General features: G+C 41.8%; 1 protein-coding gene across 1 annotated transcript in view; it reads left to right on the forward strand.

Annotated features, from left to right (window-relative positions):
- Positions 1-2,419: 2,419 nt before the first annotated feature.
- LOC104279114 (tubulin polyglutamylase TTLL5-like) overlaps positions 2,420-17,277 on the forward strand; it is a gene marked incomplete at both ends in the record, with an annotated part of 30,452 nt that continues 15,594 nt past the window's right edge. The window contains 9 exons of the mRNA XM_009876294.1: positions 2,420-2,529; positions 4,433-4,515; positions 5,331-5,437; positions 5,884-6,014; positions 6,541-6,623; positions 8,594-8,663; positions 8,957-9,041; positions 16,258-16,359; positions 16,486-16,577. Of these exons, the coding sequence (XP_009874596.1) occupies positions 2,420-2,529; positions 4,433-4,515; positions 5,331-5,437; positions 5,884-6,014; positions 6,541-6,623; positions 8,594-8,663; positions 8,957-9,041; positions 16,258-16,359; positions 16,486-16,577 (863 nt within the window). The remainder of the gene's footprint in view (positions 2,530-4,432; positions 4,516-5,330; positions 5,438-5,883; positions 6,015-6,540; positions 6,624-8,593; positions 8,664-8,956; positions 9,042-16,257; positions 16,360-16,485; positions 16,578-17,277) is intronic.

The raw sequence follows: 17,277 nt of genomic DNA on the forward strand, positions 1-17,277 counted from the left end.
CGGGCGGGAGGCGCCGCTCCTGCTCGGCCCTGCCCCGGCCCCTGCTCTCACTGGCCCCTTCCTGCTGTGTTCCTGAGCCGAGAACGTGTTTTTTGATGATGTTTAAGAAAACGAAGGCAATCGTGGGCTTTTTTGTTAGTTTAGGTTTTTGGTTTAGTTTGGACGCTGCTGCAGAGGATGGAAATCTTCTGAACAGGGATATGCAGTGCTTTGGGTCCTTTCTGAGAAACTGTCTTGTGAGAACTCAGCTCCTAGAATTCTTATTTGGGGTTTTCAAGATCTAAAAAGTGATCATATATTACTAGTGTATGTTGCGTCGTTGTTTTATAGCTTCTGTTGGCTTTGCTTGTGAAGGAGTTGCTCCCTTATTCTTTCCAAGAGTGGAATCCTTTTTCTGTTTCAGCTGGGCCTACTTTAATATGTCCTATTTGTTTTCTTTTGGGTGCATGTTGCAGCTGAGTGCCCCGTTGCAAACTGCACTGACCTAAGACATTTAAAGGAATGCCCGTACCAAGTAGTTGGCTAAAACTTGTCAGACCCTTCTGGAAAGAAAGGTCGAGAGCTGCCTTCACCTGGGGGGTAGCTGTAATAGTGTGTCTGCATCAAGTGACCACGGGTCATGCCAGGAATGAGTGACTGTCACTTGGAGGATTGAGCCTTACTGCAAATCCTCAGGACAGGCTTAACATAAACTCCTGTCGCCTCGGTTCATTTCCCACTTATATAAGGTTCTGGCCTGTACTGTAAATTCTGGAAACATCTCAGGTCCCTTCCAGCTAATTACCCTCCAGTAGATGTGGGGGTTTTTTTGAAACTTGATTTTTTTTTTTTTCTTTTAGAAGTGATTGAAACACATGGATGTGCTGTGAAGTTAATTTTGTCTGGGTGATAATGGTGATAACTTGGTTAAGAGGACCAAGCTTACACCTAAGAGTACTTACTTGTCATAGCATCAGAAAGTTTCCCTTTTAGGTCTGTTCCTGTGTTCCAAGTGTAGGAAGTATTTTGTCTTTTGTAGTTTCTCCAAACCTTTGGCAGACAATGATCCTGCACGTTCTATAGACAAATGCTTCTGTGTATCTCTGCCAGTCTTTATATTTCTTCTTGTCTATGTAGATAGAGATGTGTCTCTCCAACCACTCTGTTTTCTGTTAACTTTTTTTGATTCCATTTCCTTGTGCAGAGAGTTACAAGCAGTCTGAGTTTTATTTGTTTAGGGAGGTTGATGGGTTTTCTATCTGTGATCGTAGAATTTTATATAACATCTTAATATTTTTGTGTGTATCCTTAATTCCTCTGAGGACAGTTTCTGATGCAGTCTCGTTTTTTTCGACGGAACTGATCACTGTATCTTGGAACCTGTAGCTTGAGTGGCTGGCTGGGGGCATCACTGTTGAATTCTGAGCTTACGTTCCACTGCATCTGGCAGAAATTAAAAAGGAAGAACACACAAGTTTATCTGTTGTGTCGAGCCAAGCCTTTTCTAGTCTTTCAAACTCTGCATGAGTGCCTTTTTGTGTGCTTCAGAGTTCAGGATTACAACCAGCCTGCATGTTCTGATTTGCAGATCTTAAATTGGAAACTGGAACCTGCATTTTAAAGTCTGGTTGTGTGGATACCAGCAATTATGGTTCATCCTGAATTATAGATGCTGTTTTCAGGTTGTAAATCTAAAGAACTGTAGCTGTGAAAATTCATGGGGTTACTCCCAAATTACACTCAGTATAAAAACAAATTAAGCAGATTTCTGACATAGACTGGCAAGTCCAACCAAAAAAGAGGATGATCTGGAAGATTCCCTTTATAACTGAGTAGCAAAGATGCCCAGTTGCGGGTGTGAGTCAGCACAGGCAAGGTCCAGAAACAACCACAAAACCACGGCTGAAATGCATGAAGTAAATTTATTTTTCTTACTTGCTAACCAGAGGTTCCCCAAAGGAGCACCTGGACAAAGGCACACAGGTGGGGATACAGGCATTGGTGGAGCTCAGTCCTTCCTAGAGGATCACTGAACCTACTATTTGTGCCCCTTGTTCAGGCATTTGCAGAGGTGGAGTGTACCACTGTGCTTTGATCTTTCCCACAGCAGGGCAGGAGGCTCAGGTACATTTGGTAGGGTGCTTCCAAGTCTGTCACAGGCCTGTGTTATCTGAACACACATGTTCTACTTGTCAAACACACGAGGATAGACAACAATTAGAACAATGTATGTATTTTTCCACACCCTAGCTGCAAGTCACTGGAGCGGGTTTACGATCCTCCTCGCCAGTCTTCCGTTATTTTCCCACAGTGAGTTTGCCTCTGTCCTGCCCGCGGGCAAGCAGGGGCATGTGCAGAGAGTTGCTGTGTCCTCACTATAAGTAATTGCTGCGTGTACGAGGCTCAGCACTTGCTTATGCTGACTCTCTTGCCGTTTCAGGGATCACCCATGTATCAAGTGGACCGGTGGCGGCTGCAGGCGGGTACCTGTCTTGGTGTTTCATGCTGAAGCCATTCTGAGCAACGACAGCTACCTCCGCCTCGTTGGAGGTGGGTGCAGTGATGTGCCAGCTTCTAGCCTGAAGGCATGAGGTGGAAGTGTCTTACTTGGTTGTTCCCTTCTCTTTGTGGTGGGGAGGAGGACATGTTAGGAAGAAAATTACAATTCTCTCTTGTCTCTGAGCACGGAGATCTTCAGAAATGCTTGATCAGTTGGTGAATGTTTCTCATGTCTTTGGGTTGTGACAAGCATCTGTATTTGCCCCTCCATTGGGTTCTGATGAGTTTTGACTTGGAACTGTCTGCTTGCAAATAGAACTTGGAGGCCCTGAGAACCAGAATATAAATTCACTACTCTGTAGCTAAGAACTTAAAATGAGTCAATGGCAGTGAGTTTTGAGTGGCTTTAGCTGGGAAATAAAGCAGCCAGTCCCACAATGGTAAGAACAGTAGCAAGCTGTAGTAACAAATCTCTGTGTCTGCAGCCTCACAACTGTGAGTAAGGCCATAAGCAAAATGATTGCTGCTCTGGCAGCACTCAAGTCGGGAGAACCAACCTGTCTGTTGTTAAATAAGGGAGAGTGTCTTAATAAGAGGCAGAGTTGTTAAAACAGCCACTCTGGATTGTGAGAGTTAGTACTTGCAGGTTTGTACAGCTGGGAGCTCGTTCTGGACGTGCTGAGTTGGAGAAAAGCTAAAATCTACTCAGCTTCTTTTTGTGAAGATGCTGACGCTTCTTTCTTCTCTTGCTTTTCCCTTTCTTAGGTAATTGGTGCCCTCATTTCTAATATGCTATCCAAGCAGAAATGCTTCTGGCTTCTTGGGGTAAGGGGTGGAGAAAGTGTTTTGTGTGTGGAAACTCCTGATCCTTTTCATGTGAGTTAAAACCATACTTGAATGGTGGCAGAAGCTAATGGTAATTGTAACTTGTATCCTAACTGGAGTGTGGTGTCTCTTCTGCTTTTTCCCAGGAAGCAGATCCTTTTTGTGGTTTAACGAGTCTACTGCTGAATAGTGCACTTTGTGAAATTTTTTGAGCTTTGTCTGGTCCCAGATTATGATGCTTCTTGCTCTTTTCTCTAGACTTATTTTTGTATGTAGAACATTTCCTGAGGTTTAATCTAATCTCCATCTTTCTATTCTCAGTTTGAACCAATTTGTAAAGTGCCTTTTCTGAGTGATTCTATATTCTAGCATTGCAATTTCTGACTCTGCTTTCTTTGAACTCTTTTATGGATTGCCACATCCTGTTGTATGACAACTGGCCTCTAGTCTAGCTACTCATTTTCTGTTTGTTTTATACATCCAGTGCTTCTTACTGCTTTTGTTTTTATGGCTTTCTACTTGGCTAGTGAATTTTCTCTTTTTCTTTCCTTGTCCTATTTAGTCTCTTTCTTACTGTATTCTGCTGTTATTTGTGGGAAGATCGGTATCGGTGAATGAGTAATGAACAAAAGTTCAGTGTTTTGTTTGGGGTTTTCAGTGATCATATAAATGAGCCATGCCAATGAGGGACATACATGGCATGATTACTTTTAGCTAGAAATACCAACCTTGAATAGAGAAGAGCAAGCTGAAATCGTGTTTGGAGTGTTCTAAAGCAGTCTATGTAAAGAGGTATTAAAAAACAAAATCTGGGCATTTATTAGGATGTCCCATGTGTTATTTTGATACAGTAGGATTCAGAGATGCTAAAATATTATATATAAGGATTGATGTAAGTCAAGTCACTGCCATCACTGGAGTTAATGCTGCAAGACACGGACAGGTGTCTCCTGCCACCTTTCTTTGCCTATTATGTACTGCTACTGTGTGGATGCTCCACTGTGGACTAAGTGCAGCTGTGCTGTGCCGAGTCCTGTGGTGGTGTCTTCTCTTCTTGGGTAGCGTAGGTAACTTCGGTTTATTCTTCTAGGTGCACACTCTAATTCTGTATCTCTTGCCCTCTTAACAGAGCTCTACCATTTGTCCTATAAGATAGTGCGAACAGACAGCCGTCTGGTTAGAAGCATTCTGACTGCTCATGGATTCCATGAGGTGAGTGCAATGAACTTCAGATGTGATCGTGTGCTTGGCTGCAAGGTGGTGATGATTATTATGCTTCTGGGTATTTTTATGTTTTGTTTTTTTTGTTGTTTGGTGGTTTGTTCTGGTTTTTTTGGTGTGGTTTTGGTTTTCTTTGTTTTTTCTCTGTCAGGTTAGAACCAAGAAGTTGCTGCCAGTCAGACAGGAAATATGTTGTGATTTGTTTCTCAGATGAGTACCCTTTACCTTTAAGCCTGCAAAATTAGGGAAGAAGGGTTGCTGAAGTTGCGTCATGTGTTTTTTCTCTTCTTGCTTTTAAAGTGTAATCTCACACCCTTGGGTAGATCTGAAAGATTTAGTTTCTGAGCCTTTGCAAGTTCACAGAAGCATCAATGCAGTGTTTTTCATTGCTCTTCTAGCACCTGTCTTGCTCTAAGCGTTGTCCTATATGCAGCTAATTTTGGTTTAAGAGGTGTATATGTGGTAGATTTTCTTCTGAATAACACCAAGTTAAGTAACTGTTCTCACAAGATTCCTGAAGAAATCTAGAACATTTTCCAAACTGAAGTTTAAACAGTCTATAAAAAACAAAACTACAAGTTTGTTTAGAAAAATATCACATGGTTATTTCCCAGCACCACTGTACAGTAATTCAGGACAAGAGTCTAGCTAGAGTTGCCCTAATATTAGAGATGAGTAGAGGAGTTTATCTTAAATAGAAGTGCTTTGGTCTCATAGGTGTAAGGTTGCAGTCTGAAGAACAAGCGATGGTGCTTTTCATTAGTTGTGTGTTTTTATGTATGTAGTGATTTTACATTGTTTTTTAGGTGCACCCAAATAGCAGCGATTACAATCTCATGTGGACAGGATCACATTTGAAGCCCTACTTGCTACGTACCCTTACAGATATTCAAAAAGTCAACCATTTCCCTAGGTAAGGCCTAGAAATCATGTTCTGCTGAATATCTTTGTGATGATCTGCAAAAATCTGAACACAGCTAGCTCTCAAAAAATTAGAGTATGCATGGTACTGTGAAGTCCCAATGCTTTGTGTCTGTGCCACGTGCTGTCTTCATGTGAGTTGAAGTGCTTCTCTGTAGCTTGAGTACTGGATTGTACTTTTTTTTTTTCCTTTGTTTGGCTGTATAAGTCTGTGCTTCAGTCTGCTTTGGGAATTGCAAGAGGTGCTAAAAATGAGGATGGATATGAATACAGCCATAGGACAGAGATGGTAAAACTGGAGAGTAGTTGCAGGTTGTGGTTTAGTCGCCTGACAGGGCTACAGATGCTTTAGTAACTAGGACAAAGCGTTGCTGTGTTGTGCTGTGGTTTTATTATGTGGGGAAAAAATAGCTGCAGCCTCTTGTTTTCGGACTTCAGGTCATATGAACTGACACGAAAGGACAGACTATACAAGAACGTCAGTCGTATGCAACTGGCCCATGGATTCAAGACATTCCATATCTTACCTCAGACCTTTATTCTCCCGACAGAGTACCAGGACTTCTGCAGTAAGTAAATGGCTACTGATGCCCACACTTAAAGCGAAATAACTGTGTGGGGGAAAGGGAGTTACTTTTAATATTCCAGCCTGGTCATGCCAGTGATAAAGGCCACAAAATTAGAGGAAGCTGGAAAGACAGTGGAAAAGGCCCACATGATTTCTTTATATAATTTCTATTCTGCAGTTTACTCTGTGTCTGCCTAAGTCCTCAAGAAGCTGATGTGATCTTAAGGCTCCAGCTTATTTGTGTACATGGTGTTACTGATGGTCATAATACTAATGACTAATATCTGAAGAGAGAAGTGCCAGGAGGAGGCACATCATTGCAGAGAAAAGAATGTTGGAGCAGCAGGAGGGGCTGTAATAATTGCAGTGAGTCCTAAGGGATAAAATAGGACATCAGAAAAGTAGACTTTGATCTCCTTGTGGAGATCTCTAAAGCTTTTACTGTACACAGCATTCTTGATTCCTCTTTCTCTGTAAATAAGCAAAAAGGAAGATGTTTCAGACTTGTGCTGTTTTCTTTTAACCAGATACCTATTCTAAGGACAGAGGCCTATGGATAGTGAAGCCTGTGGCTTCTTCCAGGGGTCGAGGTGTCTACCTGATAAACAACGTAAGTATTCAGCAAGAGGACTGCTCTTCAGTTACGCTGTTGGCAAAACTATGCCGGCTTCTAGGTGAGGGATATGGAAACATCTAACCGGACACTGGCCCTGCTCTGGATTTCAGTTAGTGAGCAGTTCAACCATCCTGAGCAGCTGGGAAAGCCTGCTTGGACCTAGGCTGTGTAACCAAAAGCAATCTGTTTCTTCATATGCTGTGCTTATCTTGCCTACTTTCAAGTCTTAGCTTATTAGGAAGAAGTTCAGGCTCCCTGAGACAGTTTGGGAAGCTGTGCTGCTTCATGCTGTCCTTGTGGCTGACAGTAGGCTGGCCTTGGGAAGATTCCCAGAACTTCGTAGTTGTTTCCCTGTGTGACCTAAACAGTGTCTCCCTCTTCTCCCTGGAAAAGACCTTACAATTAAACTTTATGTGGTACAGTAGGATGTGTATCAATCTTAGAGCTGTGTTATGTAAATTCCAGCATGCCCTTACTAAGGTGTAATGGGGATGGTTCTTTGAGTTCAACTTGCTGGTTACAGTGGCTTTTGCGGTTTTGGGGCTTTACAGGGAGTTAGGTTGCCATAGGTAACAAATACGTTCTGGGCAGAAGCCAGACAAATGAGGGGATTCCAATAAATATTCTCAGCGGCAAAACTGACTGGCGAGTCATTTTGTTTTCACTCACTCTCCTATACTGAAGGGGTCATCCTGCCTCATCTGTTCTCTACTTGGATCATTTCCCATAAAATAAGGGTTCAATTCGCCAAGAATATGAGGTAAGTATTTCCAGAACTGCACTCAGCTTTTTCTTTGCTTGAAGGAATGAACTCGGGCTTGTGTGGCAGTGGGCCATGAACTGGGGAAAAGACCCTTCTGGGACCAATCTCCCTGTGTGTATATCTGTTCCAGAAACACTTCAGCTAGTTTGGCCCAAAGACTTTGATTACCTTCAGTGTGGTGCCATTAAGGGAGAGTCTTCTAGAATCAGATCACAAAAATGTTTGAAAACAACAACAAAAAAACTCCAACGAAACAACAAACCTTTTGAATTTCTCTATCTGTGACAAGACAAGCTGTTGCTTTTGTGTGATGTGCTGAGGAAAGTTGAGCTTGCTCCCTCATGTTGTGTATGTGCCTTTATGTGCCCGGGCCTCCTGCTCACAATGCTCGTGATGTGGCCGAATACATGCAAACTCGAATAAAGGCAGGATGACAGGGTTCTCTTAGCTCTTTTCCAAACTGAAGGGAAGAAAATGTTTTGCATGAAACTGTATGAGTAGTTAAAACTGGCTACAAGAGAGAGACTTGCATACAGCAAAAAGTAAAAGCTTTTTCAACAGATCCCATCACTTTGTGGTGTTTATTTGTCATAGATAGAGCTTTCAGTTCTGAGCTGCGAGAGTAATGTCTTCCTAGCACAGTAGCCTCGTCTGTGAACTGAGCTTCAGTAGAAGGTATTTACTCATGTAGGGAGAAAAGCTGGATGCCGGCCCAGAATGTAGCTGTAAAGATCACAAGCTGAGGAGTCGTTTTCTTCACTTGTGACTTCCTTACCAACTGTAGTTACATACTCCTTCCAGTGTCTTCTGAACCACTCCTTTATGTGTTTGGTTGAACACTTGAGAAGCAAACAGAATGACAGTCACTTCTTAGATGTGTTTTTTCCCTGCTCATCATTACAGATTTAAGAGCCACATCATATTCTACTCTAAGGAGCGCTTAACTGGAAGATTCAATGGGCAGGTTTTTTTGGAAATGTAATAATTCCCATGCTTCTGGTTAGGGTCTGTTACCTTAAGTATGCTGTGACTGCCAGTGGTGTTTTTTCATTTCATTTTTGTTTCCTTCCTCCTCAGACATAGTTGCTGGTACGGAGTGGCTTTAGGAGTGAAAGGCTGGAAAAAATGGTGGGTTTGATTTAGTTGTCTTGTTCCTTAAGCCTCCTGTTTTTTCACTCTTGGATTCTCTGTTCTTCTGTAGCCAAACCAGATTGTCCTGGAAGACAACATCCTGGTTTCTCGTTACATCAGCAACCCGCTGCTTATAGATGGTGAGTGTGCTTGGGAATTGCTTTACTCTCTTCTGCAAACCCCACACCTGAGGATCTCTGCAACCTTTGCAGAAATTAGTTCAGTAAATGAGCAGTCTGTCTTCCTCTAGTACTGGAAAAATATAACTAGAGATATCCTTAAAATCTGGAAGCTTTTCAGTTGCAAAAGCTTCAGGCACCTACATCAGCAGCAGATAATGGTTTACTGCTCTTAGAGTCTGTCAACATTCCTCAACTGGATATGATGTATGAAAGATGTTTGCAGTCACTGAGTCTTGACAACTGTATTTCAGATTTCAAATTCGATGTGCGTCTCTATGTTCTGGTTACCTCCTATGATCCACTTGTCATCTATCTGTACGAGGAAGGATTGGCCAGGTAAGGGAGGTTTGTTCTTTCTCAGGGTACCTGCACTTGGTGATCCAGAGATGTCTTGGCTTGCCTCCGTACTCCTGACTCAGTAGCAAATGAGGGAAGTGACAGGGAGTTCTGCAGAGTTTAAATATATGATGCTTCGTCATGCTGTGTCCCAATCACTTTTCTTTATATAGGATCTTTAGGGAAGGACTTCATTACGTATGTGATAAATAAACCAAGTTCTCTACTCCTGAGGGTTAAGTGGCCACACACACCATCATTGGTGTATTCATTCTCAAGGCTGGGTTCTTCTTGAAACTTCTTTGGACTCTTGGTGCCTTTGTGCCCCTTCTCTATCCTCCAGGGTGAAGGGAATCTAAACTTTCTTGATTTCTGTTAAGTCTTAATGACAAAAGCAGTTGGAGACCTATTGTTGACTGTATTGGCCTTTGTTTTAATGCTTTAAATTGCTCTTCTAAATTTTAGGTCAGTATTTGTATTTTGTATGGTATCAGGTAAGTGGGTTTAGACTAGGTTACTGTTCTTACCCTGTAAGATGTCAATTTTCTTTTGCCCATAAGTTGTGAATGATACTTAAGTTTCCCTGGAGGAACACTTATCTACCAAAAATACCTTTTTCTCAATCACAGAAGTTTATATAGCTGTCTGTAGTAACAAATAAATTTGAAATAATCATGCCTCTGAGTTTCCAACAGACTAGAAACTTAACTGTGTGTGTTTGAGAAGAGAGCATCGTAGGTCTGGCTTCTGCAGTGGTTTTAAGCAATGCTGAATGTGTCTTAGAAGCATATCTGATGTACCCAGAAGGAATATCTCTAGGGTTCAAGCGTGCATGACTCTGACTTAGACAGATACTGAATTCATCTTTTTCCAAAGCAGATACTGAATCTGAAAGGATCTATTAGTAATGATCGTGCAAGAACTATCCTCTTTTAAATTGTTGAGCTGATCTCCTTCAAATGTGTTGTGACGTGCCTCTGCCTGCAAAGATAATGTGAACAGTTTGTTTCCCAAAAGGGGGAGAGGAAAGGGTAGCTCATCTTGATCAGTGGAAGACTTGGCAACTACAAAGCTCCTTTTCTAAAGTGGATAAACATACCTGATATGCAAAATTTTCTATTGGGAATCAGCAGTTAAATTGTTAGTTGCTAGTATTGCAGTAGTTGTCAGCTGTGGGACTGGTGTAGAGGGAATAGTGCGATGTTATCTCTGGTCTGAGGACAATCCTGACTCTGGAAAGTAACATCAGTGCTGCTGTAAAATGCCCACTGAGCGATTTCAGCTGTAGCGTCAGCTGCAGTTAAAGGCTTGTAGCAAGTCTTGTAGTTGAATGCTTTCACATGATAGATATAAATTTAGAGCAATTGAAGATATTGGTTGCTATAAACTTTTCCCTTCTGTGGCGGTAGAGTTGATACTGTTCGTGCAGCGAGTGCTGGCAAGCTCTCTAGAGGACAACGCTGAAGCCTGAGCGGAGGCTGACAGAACACTTTAGGAAGGCTATTCTGTGAGGCCTCCAGATGGCACTAACGGTCTTTTGCTGTAGCGGTTTGGATTTTTCCCATTCCCTGGGTTTACAAATTCAGTTGATGAGAGGTAAGGAAGCTGGAGCTAATGGATTTTGGCTTCCTACTTAGCTGTTCTGCCTTTCATCTAACAGTGTAAGTTAAGTGCTGGGAGAGATCCTTTTATTGCCTTGCAGAGTGTAGTGTTTTGGTTTAAAGCTGGGAAAAAAATTTCAGTGGTGTAGGGAGAGGGGAATGCTTTAACCTTTGAGAGCGGAAGCTGTTTCTTGTTTTTAAGAAAAAAACCCAAACATGTTGCTTAAGAGTGGAAGCAGTTTGTAACAGAGAACTGGGAGGCAAGATCAGGGCCTGGAATCAAAGGTGGAATTGAAGCCGTCTAAGGGGAAACCCGCAAGCAGAACTAAGCAATCTGTTTTCAGGACCTCTACTACTCCTTGTGTTGCACTATGGTGACTTGCATGTTTTTGAGTTTGCTTTCTGAGGGTAGGTAGTCTCTGAAGTGTAGTCAGGATGACCTCTTCTGAGCTGTTGTCTTTCTTTTTCCTTTTTTATTAGTCTGTCTGAAAGGTAATGTTCCCCTCCAGTGTTATGCTTTGCGTATTCCAAGTAGAACAGGAACTTGACTGTTGCAGTAAATCATGGTCACCTATACCAGAAAAGGAATGCTATCATGAAACGGTAAGATGTAATGACCTTTAGAAGGAACAGGCTTGGTATAATACACATTTGTGATGTTTGACTAGATACTTTCTTAGGCGTGGTTTCTCTTGGCACCGCTAGACTTGTCATGACATGATCTAGAGTAGAATTTGAGGCTTCAGTGCTGAGGAGAAGAAAGGGATTAGGGATCCAGTGTATCAAACTTGTGTTTTGCTTTTCACGCAGAAGGAGATGTGAAGGCTATGTACTCAGAGGTGTGTAACAAAGCCTTCATCTAGTGTTTCACAATTTGTGCTGGAAGTACTGAATAACTGTTTGGTTTGCCTGGCCAAAGCTCGCTTATTTTTTTATTTTATCTCCTAAAAGAATATTGAGTAGAACTTGGGAAGTGCAGATGTTGAGTGGGTTCCTTTTGTAGCTATTTCCACCCCACTCCCTATGGAATAAAGCTGTATTTGGTAGGAACAGAGCCTTAGGTCAGCAGAGTCGGGTATCGGACTTCTGTAGAGGGCCCCTGAAATGAAATCAGAAAAGAGAAAGGCCCCAAAATGAAATTGGAAAAAAGAGTAGGCCCCGGAATGAAATCAGGAAAGGAGTCTGAAATGAAACTGGAAATCAAGTGTGACCCTGGAATGAAATTGAGAAAAGAGAGGGCCCTGGAATGAAATAATGAGAAGGACTGTGTCTGAAATTAAATTGGAAAAATAATGGGCTCTGGAAAAAGAGCAGGGCCTGAAATTAAATTAGAAAAAGAAAGGATCTTCAAAATGAAACTGGAGAAAGGGCAGGGCCCCAAAATGATATTGGAAAAGAGCGGGGCCCCAAAATTGTGTTGGAAAAAGAGAGGGCCTTGAAATGCAGTCGGAAAGAGCAGGCCCTGAAATGAAATTGGAAAAGAGAGGGGCCCTGAAATGAAAGCAGAAAAAGAGGGGCCTCAGAAAAGAAATTGGAAAAGGGAGGGCCCCCAAATGAAATAACTCTCTAAAACGTTGCAAGGTTTCTCAAGAGTTTATTCTAATTTTAGATTAATACCTAAAAGATTTTACAAGCACTGAAGTTTTCCTACTTTCCAATTTTACTGTAAGGCCTGTTCACATGACCTTAGTGTCTCCTAAAATAACCTGTAAATTTCTGTAAGAAGCAAGATGTTCTGTAGCATGCAAATTTCTTGTGTTTCCTGGAGTGAACAAGTGTGGTGGAAGAGTAGCCTTGTAACTACAGTGGGTGAGATACACAGCGGAGTATAGTATGAAAAGCTGTAGAACTATAGAGTACTGAAGGTAACTGTAAATTATATTTTGGTGGTAGTAATGCTCTTCCATCCCAAGCAAGTGTGAAACACAGTGTAAGAGATGTGGGCTGTTGCCAGCTTGTGCTCTGTCACTGTTCTGACATCCAGAGCCTATTGATAGAGGCTCTAGAAATAGCTTGGATTTTCCATTTGCAGACTTGCACCTAGCAGGAGGCTAGTAAGGTTGGCAAACCACCTCTTGGAAAACATATTAAGCTGGCATTTGATTCTGTTGTTTAAAACTTGAAGGTTTTTGATGGTAGATTTGACATTTTGTATTTTTTTTTTGATGCATTGTTGAGCTGGCACATGATATCCCTTAAGATGACAGCATCCTAGTAGAAGAGAAGATTTATGTACTGAGAGCTCTAGAACACATTGGTATTCCTTCTGAATAATTGGTTTCCATGCAAATATGAATTCTATGGGCATAGTGCTCAGACTGCCTAGTAGGTAAGGATGGTCTCTGTAGAAGGAAGCTAATGCAAGCATTTGCAAGGTAAAGAAATACTGATTTTTTTTAAAGTATTGTTTAAGTCTGCCAGTCATTCATATCCTCCTATTTCTGATCATGTGCATAATTAAACAAATAAGCTGCTAAGCATTGTGAACCTAATTGCTTCAAAGTATCAAGGGAACCATAGTTTTGTGAAATAGCTTATTGCTTGGGCTCAGTATCTACCAGGATCTGTCTGAAAGCATATTATCAACAAATGCTTTCACTATGCTGTCAATAAATTATTATTGAGGTGGATATGATGAAATCATAATTAAGAACAAACTGTATGATAAGACTGTTTTCCCTATTTTGAAAACAGAAGTACTAAATCCAGGAAACTTATAGTTAAACTGAAGAGAAATTCAGATACTTCTAAGCTGTGGAAATATGTGCAAAGGGGATCCACACTTTCAAACTCTTTTCTGTTGCTGGCTGCTCTGACTCCATGTGTAAGTTAAAGCTCAGAAAAATATGGTGCATTTCCCCACCCCCCCTTTTTTTAAGCTAGCTCCTTACAGTTAGTTGCATCATGGAGGTTTGGGTTCTTTCTGCTCCCACCTGTGATTTAAGGATAGATTTAGTAAGTTAGGTATCTTCACAGATTTGCTGATATAGTTGTTCTCGAGAGAGAGAAATATTTCTCAAGATGGTTACCAAGTGAGGGCAGTTAGTGACTTCATTTTCATGGAGAAATGAAGTTTGTTTGGGGGTTTTTTTTGGCAGTTCTTTCTAAAGGAAGGAATTTTTTTTTCATGTGTGGCTTGTTAGATGTTCTTGTATAGTTCCGCTTCTCAGTTATGGAAAATAATAGGGGAAAGGATGAAGAGAAATTACTATTAATAAAGCAAATTGGAGATGCATTCTTTTCTGGAATTCATTGTACAGCCAAGTGCTCCAAATTCCCCTCCTTCTCTCCCTCTTCCATTTTCCTTGAGCACTGCCTCCCTTTTCCTGCTTCAAGGCTTCACCCAGATCTACTCTCCTTTACTTGCAACTAACCCTACTCTTCTTGGTACTTTCTTTCCCTCTGCCAGAGCTTCTTAGGATAACATCTATCTGATTTCCCCTTTCTCTCTTTTGAGACATTGGTATCTTAAGCTGTTGTGGCATAGAAAGATGATTGGAGTGAAGAGAAGGTATTTTTTCTCATGTTGATTTTTTTGTTGTTGTTGTTTTGGTTTTTTTTTTTAAACAGACTGTGCTTGCTGTTACGAAATGTGGTGGTTAGCAGTGGCTTATGCTAATCATTCTGCCAATCAGATATCATGGATTTTGCCCTTGATCTTTGGTTTTACTTACTTTTCTCTGAAAATATTTATTGAAACAAGAATTGATTTCATGCAGAATAAGAAAATGAATACACTTGGACTAGATGATTCTTGTATGTCCCTTCCAACTGGAATTATTGTACTACATAATTTTTAACTTCATGGCATGTCCTTGTCTAGATGTACTCGTTTGCAAATGTCGCTGCAATAGTATTATCCTCTGCTTAATATTTGATTTTTATTTTTTAAAAATGTTCCTAAAATGGAGGTGCTACTCTTTCTGTCCTGACTCTGCATTTTTACACTCTTCTTCGTTATGTCTTAAAGAAAGTGTACCTGCATCTGATTGAAAGTTAATTGTTACCTTTCTGTATTTGCTCAAGTGGCTGTTTAGTCAGATCTGTGACCTGTCTTGCCTGTGGCTCTGTAATTTGTGGAGCAGATAAAGTGGAGTGGCTGGAGAGTGCAACTGAGGAGGCTGAGCTTTCAGCTGCAGTGTGTCCTTAGATTGACAAAGGCTGATAGTGCAGCTACACCTTCAGGAAGCAGCTTTTGCTCAAGGTGTCATTTTAAACTCTTTAAATTGACCTGGCTGTCAAGAGAAGCAGTCCTGCACTCTTCCTGGCTGCTGTTCCCTTTCTCATGTTCACCCTTGCCTTTCCTGGCACAGGTGTACAATCAGTTCTCCCCTGGCTGCACAGTGCAAACTGGAATGGAGGGGTAGTGTGGGCAACTGTACTAGCAGTTGGTTGCAGGAAGCTGCTTCCCCTTTTCCAGAAGCTGAGTATTTCAGCATTCATTCACTCTCTTCTTAAAGAGGTGTGCTATTGATTACTGTTTAAATTGCTTCAGTGCAATTTTGTGCTGTATTCCTAAGCTCATTCAGAGGTTTGCAATGTCCCTTAACACCCTTCTCCCTCTCACATTTTGTTCCCTCTGCCTCAAACACCTCACAAACCCCAAGTCTTGGGCTGGTTTTCAGCTGGATCAATTTTTTGATTCATTTCAACACAAATATCTGTGATGATACTGTACAGCCAAGGAAATGGTGATGGGGCTACTTGGTTACAGTACAGGTGATGCGTTTGAATTAGGAGGATGGTGCTGTTTCCAGAACAAACAGACTGATTTAACTGTGGTGGTGTTGACTGTAACAGGATTCACACAGAGACTTTATAGACCTGTAGTAGTGTCTTGCTCCTGATTGTGATCCTCCCTACAGTCCTTTCCCTTGTACCCAGCCAGGTGATATCTTTGAGTCAGGGAAGGGCTGCGTAGTTCCTGAGAGTGACAGCGCCTTAGAGCAGATGCTGTCTTGTTGGACAAATCAGTCTGGCCTGCAGGTGGTGCTTGGTTTCCTGGGTGGCCCTCGAGAAAAAGAAATGGCACTTGTAGGCCATGCAGATGTTGGTGATAGAAGTCTGTTCCCACTCTCAGCCTTTCCTAAGGCATCCTTGAAGTACACAAGAGCTGAGCTGTGCTTGTATGAGATTTCAGGAAATACTGACTGTGCTATGCATGTGTAGTATGATTGCTCTGGATGCGTGTGTTTCCCAGGACCAGTAGATCTTAAATATTCATGGAGGTCCTATTGTGAAATTGAAGGGACTATGACACTGACGGTCTGAAGTGAAGTGGCCTGTTTTGCCATAATGCCTGAGGACCGCAAACCTAAGCAGTTGAGAAAAAAAGTGCCGGCTGTGGTGTGTGCGCTGTTAAGCTGTGAAAACTCCCAGCAGAACAAATGGAGATCCCTGGTCTAAGACGGTGAAAAAAAGACTAAATGCACCTGAATGTGGCCCTTGAGAATAAACTGTATTTTTTGTGAGGAGAGGTTGCATTTGATGGGTCTTGTTACCCACATTCCATTCTCTTTCTAGCTGCTGTTGCTGAGTGGTCTGTGTGGTAGGTCATATTTAGCAAGCATGTCGCTTGTTCAAGAAATACTGTGAATCTTTATCCCTCTTCACAGGTTTGCAACAGTGAGGTATGACCAGGCATCCAAGAACATTAAAAACCAGTTCATGCATCTGACCAACTACAGTGTCAACAAGAAGAGTGGAGATTATGTCAGGTACCTGGCTGGAAAATGGAACTTGAACTCTAGAGACTGGGTCAATTTACTTAAGTTGTCTAAAGCTGGTGCAGGTCCATAGAGGTAGGCCAGTGGTGTCAACTTGCTTCTTTCATTTATTTTTAGCTGTGATGATCCTGAAGTAGAGGACTATGGAAACAAGTGGAGCATGAGTGCAATACTGAGGTACTTAAAACAAGAGGGGAGAGACACTGCAGGTCAGTACAGATCATGTTCTTTTATTCCTTTGTTGGATCTTAATCATCTCACTAGTACAAATCCTAAGTCGAGGAAGAGCCCCAGTGAGTCCCATTTAGCACCAAAACAGGGTGGAGGGAAGCATTGTTCCTTACAGCTTACTCATCAGAGCTGTGCGCTTACTCTCTATCCCCAGAGATAAGTCCTATCCCCAGAGATGAGGCCTACCCCTTCCCTTTTGCAAATAATATTCTGAGACTTTCTCAGGGTGTGTTTCTTAATATTTTACCTACATTTCCCATTTCTTAAGGTCATTCCATTCCTTCTAAAAGCTTCCCTCCCTCTACTGCTCCCATGGCCTATTCAGTCTGATGAGTGACCAACCTCTGGAGAACTGTGCCAGTTTGAATGACTCTTGGATGTGGTGTCATCTTTCCATGGCTCAGGTTTTTGCTGGGTGTTTTCATTTCAGTTTGTGTTTCATATAAAATAGCTCCCTCTTCCACACCTTTGCCAGGTCTGCTGGGAGTAAATGCATCTGCAGAGCAGAATCCAGGTATATCCTTTAAGGGATAAATTACCTGTGATACTGAGGCATCAGTAACACTACTGATAGCAGCTATGCCCGTCCTGCAAATTTTGCCAGGGAACACTTAGATGTTGGAGGAAGGGGTTTGAATTTGGCTTTCAGATGGAAGTAGACTTCTTTCCCTTTTGTAT

Source organism: Apaloderma vittatum, unplaced genomic scaffold, assembly GCF_000703405.1.
Source record: "Apaloderma vittatum isolate BGI_N311 unplaced genomic scaffold, ASM70340v1 scaffold6139, whole genome shotgun sequence".
NCBI classification, from domain to species: Eukaryota; Metazoa; Chordata; class Aves; order Trogoniformes; family Trogonidae; genus Apaloderma; species Apaloderma vittatum.